Source organism: Sus scrofa, chromosome 15 (assembly GCF_054392235.1).
Source record: "Sus scrofa isolate SSC_HxYL_T2T_F1_AM1 chromosome 15, Sscrofa_HxYL_maternal_Yorkshire_Landrace_v2.0, whole genome shotgun sequence".
Classification (NCBI taxonomy): domain Eukaryota; kingdom Metazoa; phylum Chordata; class Mammalia; order Artiodactyla; family Suidae; genus Sus; species Sus scrofa.
In genome coordinates, this window is record NC_139397.1 from 128,702,905 (window position 1) to 128,720,082 (window position 17,178).

At 33.4% G+C, this 17,178-nt stretch overlaps 1 protein-coding gene across 6 annotated transcripts in view; it reads right to left on the minus strand.

Moving 5' to 3' along the window:
* Positions 1-17,178, minus strand: part of ERBB4 (erb-b2 receptor tyrosine kinase 4) — a 1,134,420-nt gene that overhangs the window by 366,808 nt on the left and 750,434 nt on the right. For all 6 annotated transcript variants that reach the window (XM_084998988.1, XM_084998989.1, XM_021075968.2 and 3 more), the window contains exon 4: positions 5,216-5,350. In XM_084998988.1, coding sequence (XP_084855114.1) covers positions 5,216-5,350 — 135 coding nt within the window. The remainder of the gene's footprint in view (positions 1-5,215; positions 5,351-17,178) is intronic.

A 17,178-nucleotide genomic window follows, 5' to 3' on the forward strand; every position in this document is an offset into this window, starting at 1 on the left:
ATAATATTATATAATTATATACACACAGATTAAATTAAACATATAGGTGTATGCTGCCATTTTTACCTGAAAAATATTTGAAATGGATAAGCTGCATGTCTGTGGATTATAACTTATTCTTTAGATCCATTCTTTTTAATGTAAATGATGGACAGAAGAAAATACAACTTGGAATCACCTGACTTTCCTATTTATGAATTGATCTGTTTCATTTATTTATCTTTTTATGCTGTATATATCTGTCATCCATCTATCATGTGCTAGACCAAATGACAGAATGACTAATTAGGCTTTGTCCACAAAGACTTTTCATTTTAGAGTGAGAAAAAATACTGGGGTTCAGCATTGATCATTATGAGAACACATGGGAAAGTTACCTAATCTAGCCTGTGGAAAAGGGTACTTTTTAGAAGAGATAAAAACTGATGAGTGTCTTAAAGTATGAATAAAATTTAGTTTGGCAAACAGAAAAGGAAGGGCAGTCCAGACAGAGAAATTGTAAGAACTCATTCCATAAAAGGGAAAAATAAGTAGGAATCTGTTGAAAACTACAAGCCTTTGCTTTGGTTAGAATTGACCCTATATTAATCAATTGCAGTGAGAGTATTTTTAGACAGGGTCATAATTAGCTTTCCATTAACTAGAGCTCTTGCTGGCATTTTGTCAGGAGGAGTTGTCAAGGACTGGAGGCAGGTAGAGTAGTTAAACACAGGAGCTCTTAACTAGTCTTTGGACCCCTAAAGGGGTTCTGGATAGAATTTAGGAAGTTCAAGAACTTGATGGGGGAAATATTACATTGTTGTTCACATTAATCTCTTATTAAAAATATGATTTTCATTAAATATGAATATAAGGATAAAACTATAACAATATGGGCAATATTAGTCACACACACTGTAACCCATAGAAACCATGGATGTATTCATGTTACATTCTAGTTGTAAGTTTTACTTTAAAAAGCTGCTGCAGTTGGATTCTTAAAGCCATCGTGCCACAGCGGGAACTCCTATTTATTTATACTTTTTTTTCTTTTTGGCCTCCCTGCTGCACATGAAATTCCCTGACCAGAGATCAAATTCCAGCAGAGTTGCAACCTATGCCACAGATGCAGCAATGCCAGATCATTAACCTTCTGTACCAGCTTGGGTTCAAACCAACCTCTCTGCCACTGTAGAGATACTGTGGATCCCATTGTGCCACAGTAGGAACTCTCATTTATTCTTAATTATCCTAAAAACTCATAACATACAATTTACCATCACAATCATTTTTAAGTGTAAAGCTCCATAGTGTTAAGTATATTTATATTGTTGTGTAACAAATCCATAGAGCTTTTTCACTTTGCAAGACTGAAACTCTAAACTTATTAAACAGAAATTTCCCTTTTCCTAATTTCCCCAGTTCCAGGAAACATCAATTTTCCTTCCGTTTCTGTAGATCTGACTACTTTAGATATCTTACATAAGTGGATTTGTGCAGTCTTTTTGCGACTAGCTTATCCTGCTTAGCATAATATCCTTAAAGTTCATCAACATTGCAACATGTGTCATAAGTTCCTTACTTTTTAAGATGGAATAATGTTCCATTATGTGTACATATACCAGATTCTGCTTATGCATTCATACATGAATATTTGGAGTGCTTTCACCTCTTGCTATTGTGAATAACACTACAATGAATATCGATGTGCAAATACCTAAGACCGTGCTTTTCATTCTTTCAGACATAAACCAATAAGTGGTATTGCGGAATGATATACTAGTTCTGTTTTTAATTTTTGAGGAACTATCATTCTATTTTCTTTTAATTTTTTTTTTTTATTTTTTGTTTTTTAGGGCCACATCTGTGGCATATGGAAGTTCCCAGGCTAGGGGTCTAATCGGAGCTTCAGGTGCCGGCCTACACCACAGCCAAAGCAACACAAGATCAAAGCCACATCTGTGACCTCACCACAGCCCACAGCAACATTGGATCCTTAGCCCACTGAGTAAGGCCAGGGATTGAACCTGCATCCTCATGGATCCTAGACAGGTTCATTACTGCTGAGCCATGACGAGCACTCCCTGTCATTCTGTTTTTCCATAGCAATTACACCATTTTACTTTTTCACCAAGAATGCAAAAATGTAGTGATTTCTCCACATCTTCACCAACACTTGCTATTTTGTTGTTGAGTTGCAGAAGTTCTTTATATATACTAGATATAAAGCCCTTATCAGATATATGATTTATAAATATTTTCTCCCACTCTATAAGTTGTCTCTTCATTCTGCCGATGGTGTCCTTTGATGCAAACAAATTTTTAAGTTTGATTTTTCTATTTTTGCTTTGGTTGCCTTCTTTGGGGGGTCATATCTAGAATTATTTGCAAATCCAATGTCATGAATATTTTCCTTTATGCTTTTCTTCTAGGAGTTTTATAGTTTGTAGTCTTACATTCAAGTCTTTAATCCAGGTTGAGTTAACTTTATATACAGCGTAAGATAAGAATCTAACTTCAATTTTGTTCATACGGCTGTCCTGTTTTCCCAACACCATTTTTTTCATTTTTTAAAGTTTTATTGAAATATAACTTATTCATAATGTTGTGATAATTTCTGCTGTACAACAAAGTAATTAAGTTATACATGTCCAACACCATTTGTTAAAGTGAGTTTCCTTTTTAAAATAATATTTATTCCTTTCTTTACTTCAAACTACATTACTAACTCATTAGAATACTTTATTTAATAAAATAATAAAGAAGCATGTCACTATATCACTTACTAATTTTTAAAGTATGGTGATAATTGCATTTCAATATTATTTTCATTGTAATCCTTTATAATTTATTTCGTAAACTTTATCATACAATTATGATATAAAATATTTATTTTGTGCCTGTTTATTTATTTTTACAATATTATGGGAAGAGGGCTATGGGTTTCACCAGATTATTACAAGGGTCATGGTCTCAAAAAAATACTAAGAATTCAGAGACTGTTTTAATAACTCAGGCAATAGATGAAGTCTTAAGACAGAGGAATGGTAACTTAAAAATATGTAGAATGAAGAAATTGGCAAATTCATCATGATTTAGTGAAAAAATACATGCCAAGATCCAAAGAGAAGATGAAGACTGGAGCTCCCGTCGTGGCACAGCAGAAATGAATCCGACTAGGAACCATGAGGTTTCGGGTTCGACCCCGGCCTTGCTCAGTGGGTCAAGGATCCGGCGTTGCCATGGGCTGTGGTGTAGGTTGCAGACACGGCTCGGATCCTGCTGTTGCTGTGGCTGTGGCATAGGCTGGCAGCTATAGCTCAGATTAGACCTTAGCCTGGGAACCTCTACATGCCGCCCTGGCTCTAAAAAAAAAGATGAGGACAGTGATATCTCCCAAATTTTTAACTTAGGTGATTTGATTGGCTGGTGGTGTATAGATCTAGGACTAAATGAGGAAGTTAAAAGCATGAGAACTGCCAGTAATCACCCATGGAGAGAAGGTAAATGAAGAAACTGACTCAGAATAAAGCAATAGAAAACCAATATTCAAAGACCAACAATTTCACTGTTATTAGCTATGGTGTCAGGCATTATATATAACGCAAATAGAACCAGAATGTAAAGAATAAAACTTCAACAAGTAGTAATTAGCAGTTAATTGTAAAGAACCAATGTGTTATGATTCTACTCTGCATTTATAGTTTTTGCACCTGCAACTATTTGCTTACAAAAACGCATATAGCTACAGTTGCCTACTTATAGACACAGACATCCAAATTTGCCCTCAAAAGAATAGCACAGAGTCCATCCATGATAGTTCAGCAAATCCCTTAGACCTTTTCCTTTTCTGCTCCTGTGAGGTTGGTGGACACACTCCCTTTGGCTTCTCTCTTTGCCTTTATTCTTGCTTGATCTCATTCACGCATTACAGCTAGTGACTCAGCTGAGAAAGTCAGTATATGTTTGCTCTCACTCAAACACTACGATTTTTTCCCTCCACGTATTAAATGTACTACAGTATGGGCAGACTGAAAATGGAAGACTGAATTTCTGAACTAAATAATTTGCCTTGTTAGTGTGACTAGATTCAACTTTTCATTCACATGTGTTTCTACAAAGTATGCAACTTGAACACTGTAAAGATGATATCTCATACAAATTTCTGTTCAAAGGTGACAAGCAAATTACCTTACTTTAATTAAAAAAATTTATCCACTTATTAAAAACACAGCCGTTAGTTTGGATCAAATATATTCGTATTTCTCCATTATATTATTAGGACCTTGATGAAATCTAATCATTGTTCCTTGGAGTTTGGTTTCCTACAAAAGTGTTATAATACAATCAGTTCTATTGCAAATAATTATTGAACTATGTGAAGATAGTACTGATTTCAGGTTGGAAACATATAATAATAGATGAGAAATATAAAACCCAGGTTAACATTTGATGAAGATTCTGTTCTCATACAAATGTCAGTAATAATAAATGTGGGGATAACAGCCTGCTTTATGAAAATGAAACAGATTCCAGGCAGAATGATTTTCAAAGGTTTTACTGATAGTTCAAATATTACTTGCTTATCATTTAATCATATTAAACACTTTGAATCTAATAAATCCTCTGTGGTAGAAATAAAATACACTTTAAGAATGGGAAATTGGATAGTTTATTAGGCTAATGGTTAAAACCAGAATGTAACATGTATTTCTGTGTGAAAACTATATTTTTCTACGCTATTTATAGTTTTTAGAATTTTCATAAAGTATTATCATGAGGTTTTAAGGGTAAATGAAGGTTTAGGGATTCTAAAATGTTCACGTGATTTAAATTTTTTTATCTAAAAAATCCCAGTGCATATGAAGGTACATTTTTGTTCTACTGCCTTTTTTCTCAGTGGTGTATGAATCACATAGAGTTGAAGCAGCAGTTACACACCAACCTTAGGTTTATGGACAATGGACTACATTCTTAGACATTAGAAATATGGTAACGTAATTTAGATTTAGTGAAAGGAGTTAGGTTAAGAAAATGAGAATTTATAAAGAGGAAGCAACATTCTAAAAAGATAGTTAATTGAAAGTAAAAAACTGTTCTGTCATAGATAACTAAACATTTCAATGGATGCAATCAAAATTCAAAATATTATTAATGGAGTGATAAACACAAGTTGCTCACTTCCTCAAGATGTAGAAGAATCTTTTGATATATTAAAAAGGATAATGATACTCACATCCTGAGCTACCATTTGTTGACACCAGCGTCAGGTTGGAAGGCCATGGATTCCGAACAATATCTTGCCAATGAATCGTGTCTGTGTAACAAAGAAATTTGTTCTGGTCTACATAGACTCCGCCATTTAGGATTTCTGAAGAGAAACAAACAAACAGATTTGTTGTCAAACTTTTGAAGATAAAAATGTAGACAATAAAAATGATTTACTCAAGCTATTTTCAGTGTTAAATTAGAGTTACTGTGTTAATAGCCAAGATATCTTTAAGAAATATCTTTTATTGAGTCAGACTACAGAAATTTGAAAATATTTGCCAATACAAAGAAAAACAACCACTCATAATTCAAACACTCAGAGAGAAACACTCCACTTTTTTGTATAGATACTATCAGTCTTTTTTATGTTTTATTTCCTCAGAAATAGGAATGATATGCATAAAATATTTCATAACCTGAGAGTCTGTTAATATTAAAAGGTGATTATTCAAATGGTAATTAAGTATTATTCTACATTATTTCTAATGAGAAAATGATATTCCAGAATATAGCTTAAACAGCATTTATTTAACCAGTCCCTTCTTATTGATAATTTGTCTCTGATTAGGTCTTTAAATTTTTTTACTATAAATAATATTAATAAATTGTGAATATTTAAGACTTTTGGTACAAATTGTCAAGTTTCCCTTAAAATATCATTTGTCAATGCGACATTGACTGGAGTCAGCTAAGTAAGTAATTAGCACAAAATGGAAGCTAAAATTAATGTTTCAATCACAGAAGTGTTCTTTGTTCATTTCAAATGTAGTCAATAGAATTGCCAATTATTCTTTAAGAACAACACAAAGTAAGATGTAATAAAAACCCTGTGGTTCCCTGGAACAAGGGCATGACTCTAGGATAAAATGCACAAAAGCCAATTTTTTCTTGATTCTCTATTTCACAACACTGGCCTTAATCACCTCACTTGTCCCCTTTGAACAATAGCTGATCAAATACATAGACTCTCATTCAGATCGCTTATTGTATTCAGTGGAAAAAAGGGTAGATATCCCCTCTGAAAGTACTATTCTTCTCATTTTAAGAAACTAGGTGGAGTCCACATAGAATCTTCTTGCCCAGGGGAGTTCCCGTCATGGCGCAGTGGTTAACGAATCCAACTAGGAACCATGAGGTTGCGGGTTCGGTCCCTGCCCTTGCTCAGTGGGTCTATGATCCGGAGTTGCCATGAGCTGTGGTATAGGTTGCAGACGCGGCTCGGATTCCGCATTGCTGTGGCTCTGGTGCAGGCCGGTGGCTACAGCTCTGATTAGACCCCTAGCCTGGGAACCTCCATATGCCGCGGGAGTGGCCCAAAGAAATAGCAAAATGACAAAAAAAAAAAAAAAAGAATCTTCTTGCCCAATACCTGCCATGTTTTTCTTCTTGTCCAATGCAAAAGCAAGTTAAGAGAAATCATGTATCAGTTCATAAAGCATTTGGATACAAGTAATGGAAACCCAAGTAACAGTAATTTATGTAGACAGGGAATGGTTTTTTTCACGTAATAAGAAACTTATAGGAAGCAGTTGTAGGCATTAGTTCAGTTGCTCTGCAGGAGTCACAACCTGCTATGTACATTCGCTTTATTCATTCCAGGCTTAAGATGGCTGCCACGTCTATATGTGTCTCTCTGAATTCAAGGCAAAGCAAAGGCTGGAGAGCAAGCAGGAGGTTTTCTCCTGACAATCTCCAACTTTCTATTTGGGAAGAGGGACTCTCTCCAAGGATTATGTGTGCATTTGATTGGCCAGAACCACATGCCACGACCATTCCTACAGCAAGAGAGGCTGAGGGAGCAAGTATTTAGCTGGACATGTTACTACTGGAACAAACGCAAACATGCAGTGGTGTTAGTGAGGCAGAAGAAAAACTTGATATTGGAAAGGCAACCAACTCTGTTCCCCACAGTGGCCTCATTTCTTCTGTTTAGTATCCCAAGCTAAACCTCTAAGCCAAAAAGGGACATAAAAGAATGAAAGGAACACGTGACACCATAAAAAAAGGTATTTGTAGAAGATTGGTGGTCACATATAAAGTGCCTTACTGCACTGCATGTATAAAATCCTCCAGATTAATTCTGACATGGCACGGATTTCCACATTTCAAATCAATCTCATTTCCATCATTCATTCTTTCACTCACTATTGGTTCCATTTTCTCAGGTGAGACAAAAAAAAAAGAAACAAAAAGAAATTACATCATCTTTCTATTTCTAAAACCCAGTTCATTATTTTTCATGACTTAACCATACAACTGTCATCAAAGCAAAAGGGAGCTGTAAGACATAAGAAAGATTGTGAAAATGGATTTCTACATTAATGCTTGGCATTAAGTTTCTATCGAAGAAATGTGACGATCTCATACTAATAGCTTTCTCATGAGACATTGGGTGATGCTCTTCTGCTCTAGGAATAATCCTTCATTAGGCGACAAAAATAAAGGAGATTTTGACTGCTATCCAGGAAATGAAGGTTATTTTTCAGCCTACCTTTTCAAAGTTCAGCTTTAAAAAAAAAATGTGAAAAGGAGAGGTAATAGCTCAAATATTGTAGAAAGAGTGTATTTTTCAGAAGTCACATTTTAATTCAGATCGTTCACACTGAAGGAACAGAGTATCCATCTACAACTTCCTATCTAAAAATATTCAAATAGAATCAGATTATATTATACTGAGTAATAATCTCATCAAATCCCTTTCTTCAACAAAATTAATCTGTTACCAATGTTGACATTTGTTTCTTAGAACTATTCTGTTCAAGAGCTTGACTTATACTTGGAAAAGGATTTAGAAAGAGGCAATAATAATTCAAATATAATCTCACATGTTAAAGTTTTAAATTAAGGCTACAATCATGATCAATCGGGATGATACCTTTATCATCCTAAATTCAAAACCCAGCATCTGCTAGCAATTCTGGTCAGGAGGATTTATAAATTTTTAGTATTTAATGATGACTAGTTTATAAATTTTTCCCTGAAAATAGTATTTTTTTTCTTCTACGTTTGGCTTAGATCCCAATCTGTTGTTGAATGTCACAACCTCACCAGAAAGTGTATATTTTACTGACCTCTATAGGAGAGTTTTTATGTATATTTCATCTTATGTTTTCTTTTGATCAAATTGACTAGCTAAATATATGTTAGGAAATAATGTTAATATTGAATTTATTTATTTATATGGTTTATATTTATAAGTTTAAACAGTATAAAAATATTAATTTAATATACTTTGAGGGGAAATATTCAATTATATTTATTGCTGGAATAAGGAAAAGATATTGACCTGCAATTAAGTTGTTAAGAGACAAAGATTATTTTATTGGACAAAAGTGATACTTAATGTTTCTGCTTTCATTAACTAGAAAGGATTTTTTTTTTTTTTTTTTTGTCTTTTTAGTGCCGCACCCACAGCCTATGGATGTTCCAAGGCTAAGGGTTGAATCAGAGTTACAGCTGCCAGCCTACACCACAGCCACAGCAACACCAGATCCGAGCCACATCTGAGACCTACACCACAGCTCAAGGCAATGCTGGATCCTTAACCCACTGAGCGAGACCAGGGATCGAACCCACAACCTCATGTCCTAATTGAATTCGTTTCTGCTGTACCACAGTGGGAAGTCCTTTCTTTTCATTTTTTTAAGACTTTTTTTAATTGTATTTTTATATTAGAAGAAAGGACAATGATTAGAAAGAGAGAAAATCTTGGTAAGATATTTATCTAGGATGATACTAGAAAAATGTGTGGCTGTACTTTAGATCTATCTTTGCTAACAGAGTTTTTTTTTAAGATTTATTGGAAGCTCGCATCTCTGTTATACCAAGAGTTTCTATCCCACTAGCATAAAACAAAGTTATTAATAACTATGTTTTAAGATATAATTATTTTATTTATAATTATGACAAAAAAGACAATTCTGAATTGTAAGGAAGGCAAATGAGTCACAGATTTAACTGGTTTTCAAAGATGCCTGGAATTGTGGAAAGACTCAAAAAGTGTTGAACAAGTAAATGAATTCAAGGTAATCTCATTCTACTGAATTTCACTTCCCGTGTGAAAAACATACCAGAGTAAGTAAATATATTCTTGGTCATTGAAATAATTGGTTGGAAAAAAAATCTGCTATGAGTTTTTTATTATATAAAAATATTTCTAACAAGTTCGTGAAACAAAATTGTGTCTCCTTAAGAAATACCATGGTTGGAGTTCCTGTCGTGGCTCAGTGATTAACAAATCCGACTAGGAACCATGAGGTTGCAGCTTTGGCCTGGCTCAGTGGGTTAAGGATCTGGCCCTGGTGTAGGTCGCAGACGTGGCTCGGATCCTGCGTTGCTATGGCTGTGGTGTAGGCTGGTGGCTACAGCTCTGATTAGACCCCTAGCCTGGGAACCTCCATATGCCACAGGAGCGGCCCAAGAAATGGCAAAAAGACGGAAAAAAAAAAAAAAAAAAAACAAAGAAAGAAATACCATGGTTGAATATAATGTTAGATAAGACTTTCTGTGAAAAAAGTATAGTTTCATTACTAAAAAAACTCCAGTAAACACATAAATTTATTTATGTCTCAAACACTTCCTACTAGATTAATACAGGCAAGTCAATTAAAAAAAATCTTGATCTTTTTTTTTTTTATATTCAGAGTAAGTAAATTATAATCCACAATAGTCTTCAATATGTTGAATTTAACATATGTTGCACAGGATTTGTAACTGAAAAAATTAGACTCAACTCCATAAAGGCAAGGGATATTTTTCAGTGTTGTATGTATAGCATCAAACCTGGGGCAATAGTTACTCAATAATTATCTGTTAAACTGAAATGTGGGGGAAAAAAGGACCCTGAATTTGTCACCAACATTAATCAGGCAACTTCTAGTGTAGTTGCTAACTTTAAATTACATTCTGACCAAATCTAAATAAGAATGAAAGTTATCTTTCTTCTATAAACACTCTATAAATCATCTTTACTGGTTTTACATTTCATTAAATTAGAGGTCATTTCTGCTTTGTTCAAAACTGTATCCTCATTGCCTAGAATTATGCAAGACACATGCTAGATACACAATAAATGTTTGCTTCATGAAAGAAAATATCTTGGGTATAGAAAAATATATTTTGAGTAAAGCAATAAATATATAATATCGAGTATAGGGAAATTTTTAAATATATATCATTTTGAAGTCAGAGATTTTATAAGCTGAAAGAGAAATAGCTTTTACTATATAAAATGCTGATAATTGATAATGTGAAAAATTACTTCAGGTAGTATGTTTAATATTTATAAGGTACATTTAGACATTTTCGTAGGTAACCTTAAACTTATTTTGGATACCAAATTCAGTTATTATTTATCAAATGAATAATGACGATTTTTGCGCTATCTCAGACAGACAAAAATACCCCTAAACCTATGCAAATTATCTACAATATACTACACAAAATTCTAAATGCATTTTTTTTTATTTTGAACCATAAATCTACTCATATTGTTCCTTAATTTATTTTCTTAGAAAGGTGTAAAGTGTTAATATGACATTTTAAAGAGGCCATGAAGTAGTGGGGTCTTAGCATTCCAATTCACAAAGATTATCCATTTTGACTATGTCTCCCCCTGATTCCCATTTGCATAAGTCTAATGAAGAAGGAAATGTTTGCATTATTTAAAGAAGTTCTTTTGTACTCATTTCTTCTCAAATGCTAGCTATCACAGTGAATTTGGGGGATGAGTGACCATTAAGAGAATCCTTGACATTTTGCAAATATATTCTCTCAAAAGAAAATGTGATAAAATACTGAATCATGGCTTTTTTTTCCCCCTGCCCTGTACGAAATAGCTTAATTGTGATGTAGCATCTGTGCTGAAAATGCAGATTAATATGAATTTCTTACTAGTTTTAAGAAGTTGACAAAATTGCTTTGACCCCCACCCCAGCACAATTCATAAATAAGATTGAACATCTTTTTCTAAAAAACAAAGATTATAATTTTAAATGCAGTTAGCCATATTCCACTTTATACAACTGGTATCAACAGCAGATATTTTACTTCTACTCACAAAGCTATGCAGAATAATATAAGATCTAATAAGCGAGAATGAAATATTTAAAACCTCAATCCCTGATTGTATATCTAAATGTCTTGTTTTGTATGGGTGCATTTACAGGTCAACCTTAGAATTAAAATGATAATAAAAATAAAGATTAGAAATATCGCACTTGTCTAATTACAGTGGGAATGTCTGAATAATGCATATATCACACTTATATTGCCTATCCAAGCCAAAGGTCATAATTAAGAAGTCAAAATCCAAAGTGGCAAAAGCCCATTTTCAAGATGAAGCCACAGGAAGCAGTTACTGGATTTTCTCAGACATAAAGGCAATGTATCTTTCTCACTGTCATCACCTTAAGCCACAAAAGTCTGTTGGCAGATAATAATAAAAAAGTAATATAGCTCACATCATCCACCTGTGATACTTAATACATCATCTCTGGAATGGACTTGGTCCAGAGACTCCTGTATCTTCCCCAAACCCAGACCTTTCAGCTGGAAGCACAATGAACTGCTGCTACCCCACTGGGTCAGCCCTAAAGGTTCATTATTAATAAGCTGAGATTCTAAAGGCTAATGAGAACCGGGTGCTTGAGGAGACAATGGCTCATTCATCATCAATCAAGCTTTGAAGTTTTTATACAGATGATTTAAGGAGAGTTGAAGTGTGCAAAATTGAAATGTCACATTTGTATTGGGAGTGGGGAGAGGGTGATAATGTAAATGAGTGATGTAACCGTCTGTATTTCAGCTCGATGATCAGAGTCAAAAGCTCATGGATGCAGATTACCAAATATCAGGGAAGTAACAGTGGGCAGTATTTTCAATAGAGCAAAGAAATTTCAAGACGGAATTGTTAGATTCATTGACTGAAAGTCAGCTTAAGATAGAAACTAACAGCAAAAATATCCGAATTTCAACTGAATGGGACTCGGTAACTCCATGATGTTCCAAAGTATTAACATATACCTCAGGATGTGACACAATTCTCAGCTTTCAATACGTTTTAGCTTGAATCGTAGCTCCTCTGAGAAGTCCTCTCTGACCACTTAGTTTTTAGGGGTGAAGTGCATCTAAATTTTAAGACACTGAGTATCTTAATTACTCATCTAACAGGGCAAAAGCCAACTTTTCTTTATTCTTCTCTGTCCTTGTCTCCCTTACCATAATATAGGTCTCTGAGAGGATAAGAATCATGACGTAGATGTTTCTGTTGCTCTGGTGCCAAAGAACGTGTCAGGCACATAGTAGAAATTCAAATGTTTTTGATGATTATAAGGATACCGGCATTTTTAGAGCATTATTAACGTTTGTAAAAAGGTGTTAGTTGCTTAATTAATAACATAATGTTAGCGATATCTTTTTTTATACATTAAATGATGTTTACCTTATTAATTTGCATGATCTTAATATATTGATTCTTTCTATTATGGAAGTAGTAATTCACTTAAATACTCATATCTGGAAAAAAATTTTATCTTGTAACTGGCTTTAAGTTATAAATACAGTATTTCCTTCTCAAATAGTTCACTAACCTCATCTTATCATTCTATGTGTGTGTCAAGTTCAATATTTTTCCTCTAACAATTTCTACCAAGCTTATACTTCCCCTGTAGTTCCTCATTTCCATTGAAATCAAAGTAGCATGCCGTAAAAGTCAACCAAACTCAAAACTTGAGATTTATAATGAATTCTTCCACTGCCACATTTAATCAGTCATGATACCCTAAATAAAATCATCATAATGTGTATTTTAATTTATCCCATTCTTTTTGTATTTCCTGCTACTCCTTAATTTAGGTTCTATTATCTCATATCAGATTGAACTTTTTACTTCTAATCCATCCTCCCTATGAATCTATCTTTCATATTGAAGACATATTGTATAAAACAAGTAGATAGATATACTGTGGATAGATAAATAGATAGATGATGGAGATTTCTTCGTTGGGGCTTTGAATGTAAAGGCAATAATATCAAATATAGTTGCATAGTTAACTGTGTAAAACAAAAAGTTCAAAATCTAGTTTTTTACTTGCTAGATGTGTAATCAAGTATACATTTATGAGACTCAGTTTATTCAACTCTATAATGGGGGTATTGTGTTCAGTCTCTGTCACATAGTTCATTATATTATGCTTTACTAATTACTCAAATGGTTGTTTAATGATTGTTCTGAACAAGAGTCATCCTTTTTCTATGTGTTCATATTAATTTGGCACTACTTAGTGTTAGATTATAAAGTATTTTTCTTTCATATAAAAGCCTGGTTTGGTGATTCAAAGCTATTACAGAAAATCCATGGTCGTCAAAGGCCCGGACTCCATTTCATCTTACTGTTTCACAATCTTCAATACACAAGGAGTTTCCACCTGCTAACATCTGTGCAAAAATTATGCATGATGAAAAATAGAGGATGAGTACATGTTGTTTCTTTTTCTTTCTTCTTTTTTTTTTTTTTTTTTGGTCTTTTTTTGCCTGCATGTTGTTTCTTGATGAAAGTCCATGCAAACAGCCACAAGACAACGATACTTCTGTATTACTGGTCAGAATTCGGTCATGGAACCACAGCTTGTCACAAAAAGGTAGGGAATCATAGTCTTTGCACTGAGTGGTCACATGACTAGCTAAACTTTACATACTATTTAAAGTTAGACAGTGGTAATGGAACTGGAGACAACAAGCAGTCTCTCATACTGCATCAAAACTTATAAAACATAAATCTTGTGAACTGAACAGATCTAAGGATTTTTCCAATTTTTTACTGAAACACAAAATGCACATATATCCTATGCAATATATTATTATAAACTGAGCAAACTTATGCACCTGACACCCAGCTCAAAAAAGAACCTTCCAGCACCACGGAGGCCTTCCTCTTGCTTTCATTCCCTATTGGAAACTTTATCCTGACTGTGGGCAAGATTACTTTCACATATTTTTTGCATTTTATACAAAAAGGAATAATAGTGTACCCATTCTTCTTGTCTCCCTTTGCCTCAACATTATGTTTGTAAAATTCACTCACATTTTTCATTTTCATGGCTGTATGGTATTGCAGGTTTTGTTTGTCTATTCTATGCTAATAGGCATTTGGGTATTTTCCACATTTGGGCTATTACAAATAGCTCTGAAATGAACATCCTAGAATATGCCTTTTAGTGACCATATGCACACATTTAGGTTACAGACACACACAGAAGAGAAATTGCCGAGCTATGCTAACAGTTTTCTGAAGTAATTTTGTCAATTTATAATCCCATCAGTAGGTCTGAACTTTGTCAACCCTGTTTTTTTTTTCTTCTACTTCTTTTTAGTCATTCTGATTAGTGTTAAGTGGTATCATTTTAATTTGTACCTCCCCAGTGATCAACAAAGTTGAGCCCCTTGCATATTATATTTGAAGTGTAATTTTTAAAGGCAATTTAGTTTATTTCCATTTACTTGAAAAAGGATCTTCCAATGTGTGAAACATTTACAAAGGGTGGTGCTAAATCTGATCTATTTGAGATTATTAGCAAACAACTCAGTAATTAATATACCAGATGTTACTCTTCTAACTTTTAATTTTTTGAGGGCACTCTGACTTAATGCTTTGAAAAACTGACACTTAAAAATGTTAGAAAATGTACTAAAACTACATCAATAATTATAAGAAAAAAAGCAATATATAACAATATATAACTTCTAGAACTTGGATGAAAATAATTCACATTGAGTGACTATTTCTCTGGTAAGAGATGATCACAATCAAAGGTATATAAAGAGAAAGAATGAAAAATGCACTTTTTATTAAAACAGAACACTCTTACATAAATGTCAAATAGTCTTAGTCCTCTGTCCACCAGAAAGCTTTCATTACAGAAAACAATCCTCTTAAATAACTGCTCTAAGTTTCCAGAAAATGTAATTGCTTCAGTAGAACAAATCAGTTGAGTTCAATGTTTTCATTATCATAAGGAGGAAAGTCATATTAGTGCCCAGAAATGATTTGTCCTTTTTATTTACAGGCTTTAATACCATAAGCCTGGGATATGCTGCAAGGTCACTTTCGAATATCTCACCTATGATATTAGTTTGTATAGTTCTAATAACTCTTCTTACAGCGTGTGATTTCTTCACTATTATAGAGTATTTCAAAAAAGTATAATTTTTCTTGATGACAGTAATAATAATATTGCTCTGTGTGTTTGTTTGCTGGCAAGCTAAGACTTGCAAATGAAAAAGAGAAAGAAGAATGATTTAATCTTGTAAAATGATTATAATACAATTTCAAGCATCAAGATTTTTAAGAGGCTATATAAGACTAATAAAAATAAGAAATACATGGTTTAGAGGCCTGGATGTCTCTGGTAACATGTCTATAATGCTAAAGTAATGTCAAAAATAATAAAGACAACATTTTACAAAATAAATTGAAGTCATAAAATAAGGGTGTAAAGGAGTTGATTCTAGAAGATCTACTTTAAATATTTCTTTTAAGCGGAGTTTTAACACCAAGACAATTAGAAAAGAATGACTGATTAGGACTAGTCATCATTTTGTAAAGCACAAGTTTCAAAACCTGAAATATTAGATCATGGCAAAAAAGAAAGAAAAGACTTTGGAATTAGATTGGTTTGTATAAAGTTTTAAATTAGTATGCCTTAAACACAGGAAAATACACAAATATGTAAGCTCTGTACTTTTTACATGTACACATACATAGTGTTTGTGCACCTGTCTCCATGAAGCCACCACCCAAAGACACCAAATATTTCTATCATACAAGAAATTCCTCCTTGCTCCTTCCTATCAAGTGCTCTCCAATCCATTATCCTATCACCATAGATTAGTTTTTCCAGTATATACATTTATATAAATGGAATAACAAGCATCTATTCTTGTCTCTTGCCTATGTTACTCAAAATAATATTTTTGAGATTTACTTATCCTATTGCCTAGGTTAGTAATTTGTTCATTTTTATTGTATACTATTCCTTTATATGAATATGCCACTTTTTTGTAGATTATATTTTAAGCTTATCTTTGCTATTTGTACGGGGTTGATTTCAGGCAGGTAAATTTCTATCCTCTTAAGAGGATAAGGGGACTAAGAAAATTAAGTATTAAGATAGGAATAATACTTAATTTGTTGGATTACAATGAGTGTAACAATTAACATATATAAAGCACATGGGACACATTAGGTTCTCATAAAATGGTAGCTACTTCAAAATATATTTTTAATACCATTCAGAAGCTTCATTTGTTCAAAGTGTTTAAAAATATATGCTCACTGAATAAAATATGACATTTTTTGGAGGAAAGAAGAACAGATAAAAACTTGATTCTTCTGAGAATCATAAAAATTTTCAGAAGTTAAGTTTGGTGCATGCATAATAATTTTGGAGATGGACATATTATGCTAAATATTATTAAATGTATTTCAAAGTTGGCTAATAAAAAATTATATGCACTTCATAAGATAAACTGTTCCTAAGGCTACAGTCTCAAATTCTGTGACTATTTCTCCCACAATGAGTAATTCTGGATACCCAGTGGAGTTAATTAACCCTTTGAATTATTTCTTTCACCTCTGTAATTACATTCTGTGACAGTGTTTAGAGCTGTGAGATTTCCCTCCATTCAGTTCAGGTTGGAACCTAGTTCGCAGGCCACAAAGTCCCTGGTGGCAATTCTCAGGTGATCTTTACTTGAGCTTCCACTTCCAAGCTGCTTCATAGAAATTAGAGTAAATTCCAAAGGACAGGGACAAGTAAGCTGAGTTCTTCTCTTCCACTTCAAGGGTGTGGCATTTCTACTACAGCTGGATGTGTTTATGAGGAAACACAGAGTATTATTAAACATTAAACATGTTTGTACAGCTCAGGG